This window comes from Colobus angolensis, unplaced genomic scaffold, assembly GCF_000951035.1.
Source record: "Colobus angolensis palliatus isolate OR3802 unplaced genomic scaffold, Cang.pa_1.0 Scaffold519, whole genome shotgun sequence".
In the NCBI taxonomy this organism is placed as follows: Eukaryota; Metazoa; Chordata; class Mammalia; order Primates; family Cercopithecidae; genus Colobus; species Colobus angolensis.
Genome location: NW_012118699.1, coordinates 467,253 through 481,514, shown reverse-complemented (window position 1 = coordinate 481,514; position 14,262 = coordinate 467,253). Strand labels below are relative to the sequence as shown.

The 14,262-nt window shown below is 42.6% G+C and overlaps 1 pseudogene and 2 gene segments (V, D, J or C); all 3 read right to left on the bottom strand.

Annotated features, from left to right (window-relative positions):
• Window positions 1-400: 400 nt before the first annotated feature.
• Window positions 401-955, bottom strand: LOC105525091. The segment is given in 2 exon segments: window positions 401-762; window positions 849-955. Coding segments are annotated over 2 exon segments (363 nt in total).
• Window positions 956-4,497: 3,542 nt separating this feature from the next.
• On the bottom strand, window positions 4,498-4,967 carry LOC105525092. The segment is given in 2 exon segments: window positions 4,498-4,836; window positions 4,922-4,967. Coding segments are annotated over 2 exon segments (363 nt in total).
• Window positions 4,968-11,793: 6,826 nt separating this feature from the next.
• Window positions 11,794-12,465, bottom strand: LOC105525093 (annotated as a pseudogene). Its single transcript, XR_001003855.1, has 2 exons — window positions 12,219-12,465; window positions 11,794-12,115 (listed from the first exon to the last, which is right to left on the bottom strand). The product of XR_001003855.1 is annotated as an Ig heavy chain V-III region VH26-like (transcript).
• Between the last annotated feature and the right edge of the window lie 1,797 nt (window positions 12,466-14,262).

The window sequence follows — 14,262 nt, the reverse complement described above, 5'->3', positions numbered from 1 at the left end:
TGAGCTGAGATCCGGCCACTGCACTCCAGCCTGGGCCACAGAGCGAGACTCCGTCTCAAAAAAAATAAAGGCGACAGAGACATTTTGGAATACATTTTGATCAGTTTTTAGGAATCATATTTAGTGTTAGCCATGTTGTCGAGCAATCTTGCTCCAAATTATTTATCTATCTGATTTTGGAACTTATGTCTGCACAAAGCCTACGTGGGAAACTTTGCATCAGCTTGACTGATTTCTGCTTTTACCTCTGTGTGAATTGTGCATATAGGGTGACAGTTATTAGAAATATTTCCTATATAGAGTGCATACATGTTTCTATTACTCATATTCCTCAATTGCTTAGCCTATTTTAGAAAGCACTTTAAACATTGTAAGCCCTGTAATCTCCTCATTCAGTGCAGCTGCCTCCTCCCTGGGATTTCTGACGGTCTCAGGATGTGGGTTTTCACACTGTGTATCTTGCACAGTAACACACAGCCGTGTCCTCAGAACTCAGGCTGCTCAGCTCCATGTAGGCTGTGCTCATAGACCTGTCCCTGGTAATGGTGACTCTGTCCTGGAACTTCTGTGCATAGTTGGTGTTACCATTGTAAGGTGTGATCCATCCCATCCACTCAAGCCCTTGTCCAGGGGTCTGTCGCATCCAGTGCAAGTAGCGGTAGGTGAAGGTGTATCCGGAAGCCTTGCAGGAAAACTTCACTGAGGCCCCAGGCTTCTTCGCCTCAGCCTCAGCCTGCACCAGCTGCATCTCGGAGTGGGCACCTGTGGAGGGGACACAGGAGTGGATAAAGCCCCCTTGACTGGACTCAATCCCTTTCTCATCACTGGGACCTGAGAGCCCCCCTTACCTGTGGCTGCTGCCACCAAGAAGAGGATCCTCCAGGTCCAGTCCATGGTGAGGAGCTGAGCTCTCAGGGGATTCTCTAGAGGAGGCCTGTGGTTGTTGGGGGATGCTCTCAGGGCACAGACATCCATATTCACCTAAGTGGATCTCAGGTTATTTGCATATTGATGAGACAGAGCATTTCATAGCTCAAAGCCTGGTTGATGATAAGAAAGGGAAGATAAATGACATATCAGCCTTACAAGAGTGAGATGCTGATGGTTCAAGCCCTAATCCTGCTTGAGGAAATGAATGCCCTGCTCCATGTATGAACATTTGTGGACAGAGGTCCTTTCACTGAAGAATCAGCCCTCTCAGAACAGGTTCCTCACTGCAAATATAGTTTTTACAAGCATGGAGACAACCTCTATGATTTCAGGAACAATCACTCTCCATGACACAGAGCAGGTGCCTTGGCCCTATCCTGGACCCTTCAGAAACTAGCACAGCTCACTGGTGACTCTGAGAAAGTGATTGCTGATGTCCCACGTGAGTATCCAGCAGGTCCCTCTGAGAGCCGCTGGGCACTCTTTAGACAGTGTCTGCATCAACTGCCTGGTGTCTTGATCCCCCAGGCTCTTCAATAGAAACACTCTTGGGCTCTTGGTCTACAGGTTATGAACTCATGATCCCAAGATAACTTCCATGGAATTTGTGTTATGGGTAATTGTGAGTTTTATTTCCAATTCAATTCAGTGAGCTCTGAAACCATGAGGAGTTTGTGTTGACTTTTATATGAAGAAGTTCAGTTATATTTGACATCCAGAATGCTGGCCACACCAGTGAGAAAAGTCTGTAGAGTGGTCTGCACAGGTCAGAAATTAGAAAGTGGTATATTCACAAGCTTGCAAAACCAGTAGACATTCAGCATATTCAGCATTCAGCTATTTCTTCAGGAAAATAGAGGGGTTATATCTGTATGGAAAATGGGACAAGGAGTTTTCAGCTGCTTCTCCTGGGGAGTTGCTACTGAAATCACTCAGGCGATGCTCTGACACAGGATTGTGAAGAGGACATTCAGCCCCGGTGGTCGCTGTCAGCAACACGGGATGCTCAACCCTGGTGGGTGCCTTTGTTGCTGCTTTGCCCAGAAGAGATTTTAGGCTGTCATGTGCTGAATGCGGGTGAGTTTTTAAACCTCAGATGAGGAAAATTACATGACCACATAGAAGATGAAAAAATTGAAGACCTCACTTCATCAAGCACATTCCACTGATGAGAACTGTTTACACAGAGAGCCAGAGACAAGCTGGGAAGAGGACGGGGTTGGGGAAGATCACAGAAGGACACATCCATCCTGCTTGAACTCCCTGTGGAAGGAGGGTTTAAATGTTTGCCCTCAGCTAATCAGGGGTATTTCAAGAACTTCACAAGCTTTCAGAGAAAGAGTTTTCATGAACAAATGCCCATACATTACTCAGAGTTATATTTTTTCATATATATTCTTCCTCTCTAGACAGCACCGCAACAGGATGTTCTCAGAATTCTCTCTGATCCTCCTTGAGTTCCTGGTGCAGCTCCTGGAGGAAAAGCCTGCATGGGGAGGGAGCCCTCCTCATGTGCAGCCCTGAGGCTGTCCCGTCACCTCACCCGCCACTGCCCTTCAGTCACTTGGTCAACATTTGTGAGCTAATCTTCCCGAAACATGTGGTTTCACACAGTATATTCACAAGGTAACAAAATACTTAAGCTCTGTCTGTTTCCACAGGCACATATTCCTTTCTGGAGCACAGGTGGGTTTTGAGTGTGTGGTAGTGGATAGTTAGTGAGAGGAGGTTTACGTGCATCTTGTCATCTCCCAGCGTGTATCCACCATGAGGCTGATACCCACAAGCAAGCAGATGGACTTGCTCAGCTGGAGGTTGACAAATATTTTCATAACCTGTGACCTCAGTGGTGCTCTTTCCCTGCAAGACCAATCATGATTATCCCTCTGGCTAATGTGCAGTCAGCAAGGGCGACCACTGCCCACCTCTGAGGGCTCCCTCCAGGGTCCACCCACTTTGTAAAGGGAAGCTTTTGTTCCTGCCTGGGTCCCATGCATGTGTTTGCATTTGCTGCACAATCCGCCTTATTCACAACCACCACCCAAGAGCTTACGGTGTATCTAATCCAACTCTAAGGCATTATACATGAAATCTCTTATTGTCAGGTTTGCCAACCCTCATTAAAGGATTTTCATTATGAGATTGACCAGAACTTTCTGGCCTTTTAGAGATATGAACGTGGCCGCAATGTTGTGGAATCAGGAGGACCAGAGAGATCCTATATACAGGAGGATATCTTTATTAATGAGTGCACTCAGACCCAGCAGACTCAACAAACAAAGACTGGGTGCAGAATAAAGACAGCACTTGACTTTTAAACACGCTTCACAAAATGGGGTGGGCTAGCTTGAAGCAAGATTAGAGTGGCACAAAAGCAGGGACACAGAGGCATTACAAAGACAGTTCATAACTCAGGATTGCACATGATCATTGCTGTGCAACCCAGATGTCTGTTATCTAGGTTTTGCTCTAAACAGCCTTGCGCTGTTTTATCTCGTAACCCTCACTATCGTGCCTAGACCACTGTAGTTCAGGCCTGCTCAGGCTTCTCATTACCTTCATTGTACTTCTTAGATAAAACAGAATACTTGAAGTTATTAGTAACATAGAACAAGAATCTATAAACTCATACCATAAAACAAAGGAAAAATTCTTTTTCTTCTCTCTATGTTGAGGGAGTGCTGGAGGAGTCTCAGAAGCACATTAGATAATATTATTAAGACTTTTCCTGGGTCTGGGCTGTGCTCATTACTGCCTCTGGGATAAGTCAGCCTAATACAGGAAAGTTTCTCTTTTTTTTAATTTTTTTTCAATTTCCAGCCTCACAAAAAGCTTAAAAATGTTATTCTCTGGGAAGGGGCATTGTAAACCAGGAGTAAGAAAAACTCCAAATTAATATATATTTTGTGGATTTTGGAAGAAAGTGCTCAAATGGTAATAGCCTCAACTCACTTTCCCTCTGACTAATATCACTTCTAGAAAGCCACTGAAAATACCTGGGTGTTCCAAGATAATTTAGGTTTGTTATATTCGGGGATCATCAGAAAAGGAAAGAACCAAGGGTCCGTGTAGATTCATCCATTGTGACTAATTTGTGCCTGTGGTGCAGGATGGTCGTGGTGGAGGAGGCTGTGCCTGTGCAGGGCAGGGATTCATGGGAATTCTCACACCTTCTGTGCAATTTCTTTGCAAACCTAAAACTGCTCTAAAATAAAATTTATGGTAAGGAGTGACAGAAACATTTGAAAGACAATTTTGCCTCCTTTTAAGAATCATACTTACCCTTAACACATGATCAAATAACCTTGCTCCAAATTATTTATGCATCTAATTTGAACTGTTCACAGTAGCACCTTCATGGAATGCTTGTATCAACTTTATTGAGTGTGGCCTTTCCCACTCTGTCAATTTGGCTTATATGGTGGCTCTTGAATGGAATATTTCTCTTACAGTTAGACTGTGTTTCTGTTGTTCTCAAATATATAACCCATTTTCTAAACAGTCTTAAACTGAGTAACCCCTGACATTTCCTTAGCCCAGCACAGCTGAGTCCTCCCTCAGGGTTTCTGACACTCTGAGGATGTGGTTTTCACACTGTGTCTGCCGCACAGTAATACACGGCCGTGTCCTCAGATCTCAGGCTGCTCAGCTCCATGTAGACTGTGCTCGTGGACGTGTCCGCAGTAATCGTGACTCTGCCCTGGAACTTCTGTGCGTAGCTTGTGCTACCATCACTAGGGTTGATTCCTCCCATCCACTCAAACCCTTGTCCAGGGGCCTGTCGCAGCCAGCTGATAGCATAACTGGTGAAGATGTATCCAGAAGCTTTGCAGGAGACCTTCACTGAGGCCCCAGGCTTCTTCACCTCAGCCCCAGACTGCACCAGCTACTCCTGGGAGTGGGCACCTGCAGAGAGGACACAGTAGAGAATGACAGTCCCCTAAACTGGAAAAAAATCCCTCCTCAGCCCTGGAACTAGTTGGCCCTTTACCTGGAGCTACTGCCAGCAAGCAGAAGACTGTCCAGGTCCAGTCCATGGTGAAGAGCTTTCCTCTCAGGGGCTTCTGTAGAGAAGGGATGTGGCTGTTGGGCGATGCTTTCAGGGCACAGATGTATCCATATTTACCTCAGTAGATCTGAGGTTATTTGCATATTCATGAGACAGATTATTTCATACCTCAAAGCCTGATCGAGGATGAGAAAGAGAAGATAGATGACCCATCCGCCACACAGGAGTGGGATGCTTATGGTCCAAGCCCTAATGCTGCTTCAGAAAATGCATGCCCTGCTCCACTGCTATTCACGGACAGGATCCCTTCACTGAAGAACAAGTCCCCACAGATTACACTCCTCATTCTGAGCCCATATTTCATTAGCATCAAGACCATCTGATCATTTCAGGACTATAACTGTCCATGACACTGAGCACGTGCCTTGGCCCCATCATGGTCCCCTCAGGCACTGGCACAGCTCACTGTTGACTCTGAGAAATTGACTGTGGATGTTCCATGTGACTCTCCAGCAGGTTCCTCTGAGATCTGCTGGGCGCTCCTGAGACAGTGTCCCCATCACCTGCCTGGTGTCTTGATTCCCCAGGATCTTCAGCAGAAACACTCTGGGTTTACAGAATTGCCCTGAGGTGCATAATTGGAGATGATTTTCTTATATCACAGAAACGGGGAGTCAGAAGTTGAAACAGGAGTTTGGAGTTCTTTTGAACTCATGCTCCCAGAATAACTTCCAAGGAATTTGTGTTTTGGATAATTATGGATTTTATATTCATCTCTGTTTATTAGTATTTTGTGAACTATTTACAGACTTTCAGTTCATATCCAGAGATCCTGATCTTTCCATATTGATTTCTGACTCATTAGGTTTGTGCACCTGCCACACTCTCAGATCTACCACTGCCCTGTCACTCACACAATGTAAGCAACATTACTTAACACTGAAATCTGAATTTTTTGTTCATAGGAATATAGTGACTCCTGCAATTCTGTACCCATTGAATTAGTAAAATCATGCCTATTCTTCATATTCTCACTGTTAAGGTATTTCTAATCCTAGAAGCCCAATTTAAAAAATAGTTATTACTGCCTTAAGTTATATGAATTGTTCCATTGTAGCAGGATATTTGAAAGCATATCAGCAACTCGTTGAACAGTTATTTTAGATTTTTTTTTTTTTCTGATGAAGGAAAACCGAGGCCTTGAGAGGAAACCTCCTCCCCAGCCTCCTGTTCTGGGGCTGGACCTGGTGCTGCGTGGCTCCTGAGTGCCCCCTCCTGCCCAGCCCTTACATTGCAAGGAGGTTTCTGTCAGGGCTCACAAAACATTTCCTCCAGAGTCTTTAGTCCAGCATAAAGCGGCTGTGCCCTGGCTTAGAATACTCTTTCAGCGACAATATATGCTGCCAACACCATCTCTTGAAACAGCTGATTAGCCTAACTAAACCTGTTGAATTCTGCAGAAAGACCCAAAGAAAAGATTCTAGGACACAGGAGGGAGCCAGTTCTCTGAAGCTCCAGAGGCACTAAATCAGTGGAGACACAGTGAATACAAGAACTTGTAGGGGTTTGGGCAGGGTCGTGTTTCTTCATTAGGCTCTTGTAGTTGAACGTTACAGCTGAGAATACCTGCGGGTGTAGATCTATTCAGATGAAAGCCATCTCTGTATGTCCTATTCCAATAACACACATTTTCCCTTCTTCCCTGTGTGTAGCCTGTAGGAAGTGCCTCCTTCGCTGACACTAGGTCTAGGTTTACGCCATGTTTTTGTCCTAGAGAGCTAAGAAAAACAGAACACAAGTGGAGACTTGGGAAGGGCATGCAGTTTTTTTTTTTTTTCTTTTTCTTAGCTAGGAATCCTGTAAATGGCCCATGGTAACAGAATCGGCAGTCAATACGGGAGTTGCTAAGACCTTGTCTTTACAGAGTTGATGTCAGAGGCTTCAGATCACTCTTCTGTCCTTGTCCTACTCTCTGCCAATCTCTTTCAGTTTCCCTGTTCTCCTTCTCTGATAGAGCCTGTGCATTGCCACACTTTCATCTTTAATTTGTGCATCCCAGAAGTATCATATGTAGTTACAATTGAATCTTAATAATTTAGTGCTCTTCTTTCTCTGGAAGTTGTCCTATACACAGAATCTCCAGAGGTCAAACTGATGCTTTCCCTTTTCCGGCTGGAACATTATAGGATTCTTACCCTATTGGCTAATTTAACCCATCTTCATGATAAAGGAAGCCTGCTGTGAGGGGTCTGTAATGGAGATGGACTGCTTTCCCTTACATGGATAAGGTGCAAGAAAGGTCCTTCCCCTGGATCTTCTATCTGGAGCAGTTTCTGTGTGTATTTCTCAGAGTTTATGTCTCTTGATGACTTAGCCATGAAATAATCTATCGCAATTCTCACACAAAAAACCTGGAGGTTGCTGGAGCAAAAAACCACAACAGTGTGGGGTGTGGGGTCTCCAGGATTTTGCATCCTCATACGGTCAGACATGCCGTCTTTGTTTATGTAGTTCAGATTTACATATCATAAACCCCACAGCCAGGTGTATCTGAATTGCCACATGCCCATTTAAACTCACTGGAGCAACAACTGAGTGTAATCATCACATTGAACTCAGAGAAACCTGGGTCCAATACACTGTTTCTTGTAGCTCAGAGAAGCATCATTGATTCACTTGAGTGGACATTTCTTCCCTGAAACAGCCTCACTACCAACTATACTAAAGAGTTGCTATGGAGCTGCTGTGGGGTTGGATTTCTTCCCGTCAGCCTGCCATGCAGGGTGTTTGGAATGATGTAGACCTTTAAACTTAGATGCTAATAATTCCCACTGTTATTGAAATGGCTGGCAGCCCCCAATCCTGTTTCTCTCCTCCACTCACCTGAATATATCCAAGAACCCCACGAACCTCAGGACTCTCTTTTTCATGGATGACTCTGAGGATTGTCAATCTGCTCAGTGCCACAATCAGAGGCATCCAATGGAGGATTCTCAGTCCACTGATACGTTGAGCCCATAACATAGGACACTTATACAAGAGTGGCCACTTCATGTCAGTGCCAATCAACATTTAATTCAAGGGGCACAATTTTCAGTGCATTGAAGTTTAAAAGTTTCATAATTCTTAAGAGAGGCACAAACTGAATGGTTTGCAGAAGAAATAAGCTCATGGTTAGAAGAAAGCTGACTGCCCCCAGGAAGAGTCTGTTTAAGTAAAGCACCTGAAACATGATATTCTGAAACCTTGTGAAAATTCATTTCCTGGAGTGAAAAACAGGAAAGTAATTCTCAATTCATTAGAAGAAACCTTATCAGAAATTTTATCAATGCAGCAGTCAAATTCCACTAAGTCAATCCTTGGGTTTATGTTTCACAACTCAAGAAGGAATAAAGAAATCTACATAATTGGAAGGCTACTCCAACAGAGGGAATTTTGACCTATTTAGTTAATAGACCAGTATTCACTCAAAGACACTCTCCTATGGGATCTTCAACTTAAGCAGATCTCTGTAACCTGGAAAACTTTTCTCACTTATTTTTCTCTAGACATCCGTAAAAGCTAAAACACATCTTGTATATTTGTGCATGAGTGATCTATAGAAGTACTTTCCATATTAATGAAAGTTTATGGAAACATGAGAGCTTCATCACTTATTGTGAACTCACACTTCACTGGTTTCCAAAATTCTCCACCTATGTGATGAGGCAATGGGTGCCTCTGAGAATACACTGATTTTTGGACTGAACATGACTGAAAACCCAACACTGATATCCAGCAGATTTTCCTCTCATGAGATTCATATTCTCTCTCTCTTTCTCTTTCTTTTCTTTCTTTCTTTCTCTTTCTTTCTTTCTTTTTTTCTTTCTTCTTTCTTTCTCTGCATGTCTCTCTCTCTCTATTTTTCTCTGTCATTACTATTTATTAATGAATCATCCTGAATCCTGCCAAAAGACTCCATCTCACATTCTGCAAATATTCTGACTCAAAGATAATTAGGGGAAAACTCATCGTTGGCCAAGGTGGGAAAACTTTCTAGACTTCCACTAGATTTATTAGAGCCTCATATGAAGAGCCATGATAAAACATTATCTGTTTTTGGATTATACCTCAAATCTAAAACTGCTCTTCATAGTGATTATGACATTCTATATTCTCACCATTACCATTATGCAAAACAGTGTGGTGGCTTCTAAATAAATTAAAACAAAAATACCATATGACCAGTGATCCAGCTTATGGAAATATACCCAAAGGAGATGAAATTACCACCTTGTGAAGATACCTGCTCTCCTATGCTTATTGCAGTGCCATTCACAACAGCCAAGATATGAAAACTAAGTGTTCGTCGATGGATAAATAGATAAAGACAATGTGGTATTTGTACACAATGTAACATTATTATGCCTTATAAAATAAGGAAATGCTGCCATTTTCCACAAGACAGATGGATTCCCACCGCCTCTAGCAATGTATTTTATCCATTGCAGCCTCTCCCTGAGAACTGGCAGATCCAGGTCCAGTAGTAAGGACTGGTTGTGATGGAGGGGCCCGAAAGAGTGCAGGTGAGGCTGAGCATCAATGTGAGGTCTTCATGTCCAGGGCTGACTTCTGCAGCTGCTCCTGGGACAGGGCATGTGAGTGCATGGAGAATCCATCCCTGTCAGTCACATGTACCTGCACTCACGACATAGACCCATGTCTGACATCTGAGACACTCACGCTGTGGAGCTGTCACTAGGCACAGGAGAAGATACAATAATGCCATCTTCTTCATGAACACAACTCTGCATTCCCCAGATACCTCAGCCCTGCCTGAGGGGAGAGCTGTTAGCTTCCACAGCCCAAAAGCATTTCATACCTTGGAGCCTAAAGAATACTTTGGATTGGCAAAGCCTTGTACTTACAAGAGAGAAGGACAGAGGTCAGACTCCCCGTGGATTTGAATATGATTTATTGTTGTCTGTTTATTTTCAGATTGACATGAAACACTTCCTTGCCAAAAACTACACCCATGACAGTTCAGAAAATTTGCTTTATTCCTGGTTTCCCACCTGTGACATTTGAACTTCTGTATCAAGTGAGCAATGTGCATACCTTACAGGAGCAATTGCAAAATAACTCTCTAAGTCATCACTATTACATAAATTCTGCCCTGTCCTTACTGCCAAATATCTTCTGGAAAGATTTAAGTAAAAATAAATCATAAATTGCAACCTTAAATTATAAGTAGCATAATGTTCAGAAACTCAGGAACTCCCTTTGCCTAAGGTACCCCCACTAGAACTTACAACCCATGGTCTCTTTCCTCAAGGACACAGACATTATCACCCTATGACTTGATTCATCACAAGCTCATGTGTTTTCCATTTTACCTTCAATATTATACTCTGATTCATCACAGGCTGATACAGCAAAGTATTACAGGGGATTAACGTGGTATGCAGAAACATTCAACAGGATGTTAAAAATGTCTTCCCATCACATATTCCTAAATAGCTTCTTTACTGCTGTCAACTTGGAAATTCTTTGTTTTAGCAGAGACATCAGAGAAAAACAGCCTCAAATATTGTAAAGGGGGCTAATTACCATTAAAAACAAATGCAGCAGTGACTCCAGGGTGTTGACCCACAGGTTTCTGAAGTGAAAATGAGGTGAATTACATGAGTTGTTTTGAGAGGATTTTCTCGTGCTTGTAAAATCAATACCAAGGTTGTCATCAGTGTAGAGTTAAACAGTGATCTGCTGGGAAGATGTCCTTGTAGTCATGATTTTTGTAAGGTTGTAGTGACTTCTATCCAAGGTTGTGGTTAAGCAGAATCCATTTATGGTAGTTCTTGTTATCAGGAGTATGTGTATGAGAAACTTCCTTCATGGTCATTCCTAGTTCCATTTTTCAGGGCGTTAACACGAGTAGTTCCATTTTTATTCTGAAAACTTTCACACCCTCTTTCTAACACTACTGGTGAGGAAGGTGACTCTGTGGTAGTTTGCACAGGACAGGATAAATTTCACATCCACATCCCATTTTGTCCACACAAGCTCATCTCCTTCACTACTCTTGGCCACTTGCATTCCCAGGTGAGTCTCCACACAACACACTGCAGGGTGTTGAGCAATGGGAGAGAAGAAAGTCCCATCAGCCTCTCCCACATGGATGCAGGAGCCACAGCCTGAGCCACACCTGAGCTGCAGGGAATGGACTTGAGGCTTGGAGCTTTGACAGCATGAACTACATCCCCACTTTATAGGGAGTAGGAACAGTACAAGGAAAAGCAAGAACAACAACAACAAATAAAAAGAAATAGAATGGACTAAGAGCAAAAGGGGCCCCAGATCAGTGCTGATACTGATTTGCATACTTTAGTGTCAGGAAAAGGGTCAGACGTGAAACCTGTGAGGTTCTACATGACACTGACCATGATCTAGACTCTCTATTGGCTGTGATCAAAATTCCTAAAGACTGTTTTAGTCAGAGAGGTTTCTGTCCTGATTCTGATTGGAGAAGACTCACCAGGCACCCTGAGATTCCTCAGGACTCTGATCCTGGTGACCATGGTTGAGGACTTTTCATCTCTGTAAGCATCAATCTGCGTTTTGTGCATATGGGAATAGGTTCTCATATTAAAATAATCATTTAAAAATATGTAGACATGACACTGGTAAGCACAGAATTCTGAACTTAAAGAGATTCCCTAGAGAAATGGTAAAAAGATGAAGTCCCACATCCTGACAGGAAATCAGCCTCAGTGTGCAGCTGCCTCTGGGGCTGGTGCTAATCAGTGACTCCTGAGCGCCCCTTGCAGCTTATTTCCTCCAGCATCCGTGCAGGGAGGTTTGTGTCTGGGTTCACATTAATTTCCCCTCACTGTGTATCTTGCACAGTAATACATAGCCGTGTCCTCGGCTTTCAGGCTGTTCATTTGAAGATACAAGGAGTTCTTGGTGTTGTCTCTGGAGATGGTGAATCTGCCCTTCCCGGCGTCTGCATAGTATGTGTCACCACCAGGACCAATAGCTGATACCCACTCCAGACCCTTCCCTGGAGCCTGGTGAACCCACTGCATAGCATAGCTACTGAAGGTGAATCAGAGGCTGCACAGGACAGTCTCAGGGACTCCCCAGGCTGTACCAAGCCTCCCCTAGACTCCACCAGTTGCACCTCACACTGGACACCTGCAAACACAGAGACACCATGATCAGAAATTGCCACACATATTCACTGTTTCTGTCATTCATGTCCAGTCACACTCAATATCTCTAGTTCCCCATGAATCACCTTCTAATATGGCAACAAGGAAAACCCAGCTCAGCACAAACTCCATGGTGAGTCCTGTGTGTTCAGTCCTGATCACTGAATGAAAACACCTGGGAATCCCAAGGCTGGGGCTCCTCTCCCAGAGCTGCAGGGTCAGGGCTGGGCTGGTTTTCATCAGCAGAGGGAGGGACCTATTTGCATATCTCCTACTATATAGCAAGCTCTGGGGTTGGACACCTGAGGAGAGGGCAGGTCCCAGAGCAGATGAGAGAGTGATATTGTTCTGTGTAAACATTTAACAACTATCATACTTTTTGTTATTTTTACCTATGTGTATAAATTGTTATGTAGGAGTCAGTGCATTCTTTATTTACAGATGTAAAAGTGAACCCACACATAGAGGGTCTAGGTATGTGTCTAAGGGCTTACATCTGGCATCAGTGAGTCCTAGTATCTGGGCCTATGCTCCTCACAGCTGGCCTCAATTGCTCTCTGAACCAACTCTTGGACAGAATTGCTGCATTTACCAAAAACTACAGAGATATCTAGTGGTCAGACAGATAAATTTTTGGTGTGTCTGACATTTAACAAATCTATTTGTTCCTTCCTATCATCCCTCTTTTGTCTAAAGTTTCAGTTGTTTACTTGTAATAAATTTTATGAGTTTTAATTGACAGATGATAAAATTCATATATTTAACCTGTGCAATAGTAAACTTTGAAAAAAAAATCTGTTTTCAAGATGACAAGTTGACTCCCCTCAGCATTCCTCTTGATCTTTTATTTATTTTTATTATTCTCCTTCCCTTTTTCTACCATTTCTTTATAAAACTCTGATGTTTTCACGTTTCTTTAGACTAGTTTTTATTTTCTATAATTTATAAGAATAAAATAATATAGTATACACTCATGTATTTGGCTTATTTTTATCAATAGAAATACTAAGACTTAAACCATTTTATATTGTATGTGTTTATTTTTTATAAATAATGGGGAGCATTTCAGCAAACAAATGTAGCATGATTTGTTTTTCTATTAAGATGCTAATTGATATTTGAATTTTTCATTACACTGGGTCTTACTAATAAAGCTGCTACTCAATTCGGTAATGTACAAAAATGATAAATTCTATATAAATTTTATAAATATACTTATTTTTGCAACAACAATAACAGATAAACAGGAGAATGTTCTATTTGGCAACTTTTCTTTAATATTTCAAATAACTGAAGTTATGAGATAAGAAATAAATCTGTAAACCAAAGAGAATCTGAGACTAATCTCAATAGATTTAGGAAGTTCATTTTTCCAAGATTAAGGACATGCCCGTGACACAGCCTCAGGGAGTCCTGAGGATATGTGCCCCAGATTGTGGGGCACAGCTTGGTTTTATACAATTTAGGGAGACATGAGACATTAATTAATACATGTAAGATGTATATTGATTTAGTTCAAAAAGGCAGGACAAATTGAAGTTGGGGGGAGAGTTTCTAGGTCACAGGTAGGTATGAGACAAATGATTGCATTCTTTTGAGTTTCTGATTAGCCTTTAACTGAATGTACAATTTACAGGAATAGTCACATAGGCCTTAGTCTGGCTTAGCGAAACAACAGAGCAAATGGAGCAATCAGATGTGCATTTGACTTACGTGAGCAGAAAAACACTCTGTCTGTCCTTGGTCCACAAGGATTTTCTTCCTTGTGGTCAAATTTTGAAGGAGGTATGTAGCTTTTAAAAACGTGAGCAGCTGTCATTTTAGGGAAAGAATGGGAGGTGGGTTTGCCCCAAACCATTTTTAGCTTGACTTTTCCCTTTGGCTTAGTGATATGGGGCACCCAAAGATTTATTTTCCTTTCACAATCAAGGAAACCTTGGGAGAAACAAGTTCTTGTAGAAACAAACAAAGCCATAGTGTTAGCTAAACTGAGGCCGAGGCTGCCATATGAAATGTAGCCTCTTACAAGATAAAGCTACAAACATGTGTTGGATCGTTTAAGTTCCAGTGTGGTAAATTTCTCTTGTGAAATTCTCAGGAACCGGCTGGGCGCTGTGGCTCATGCCTGTA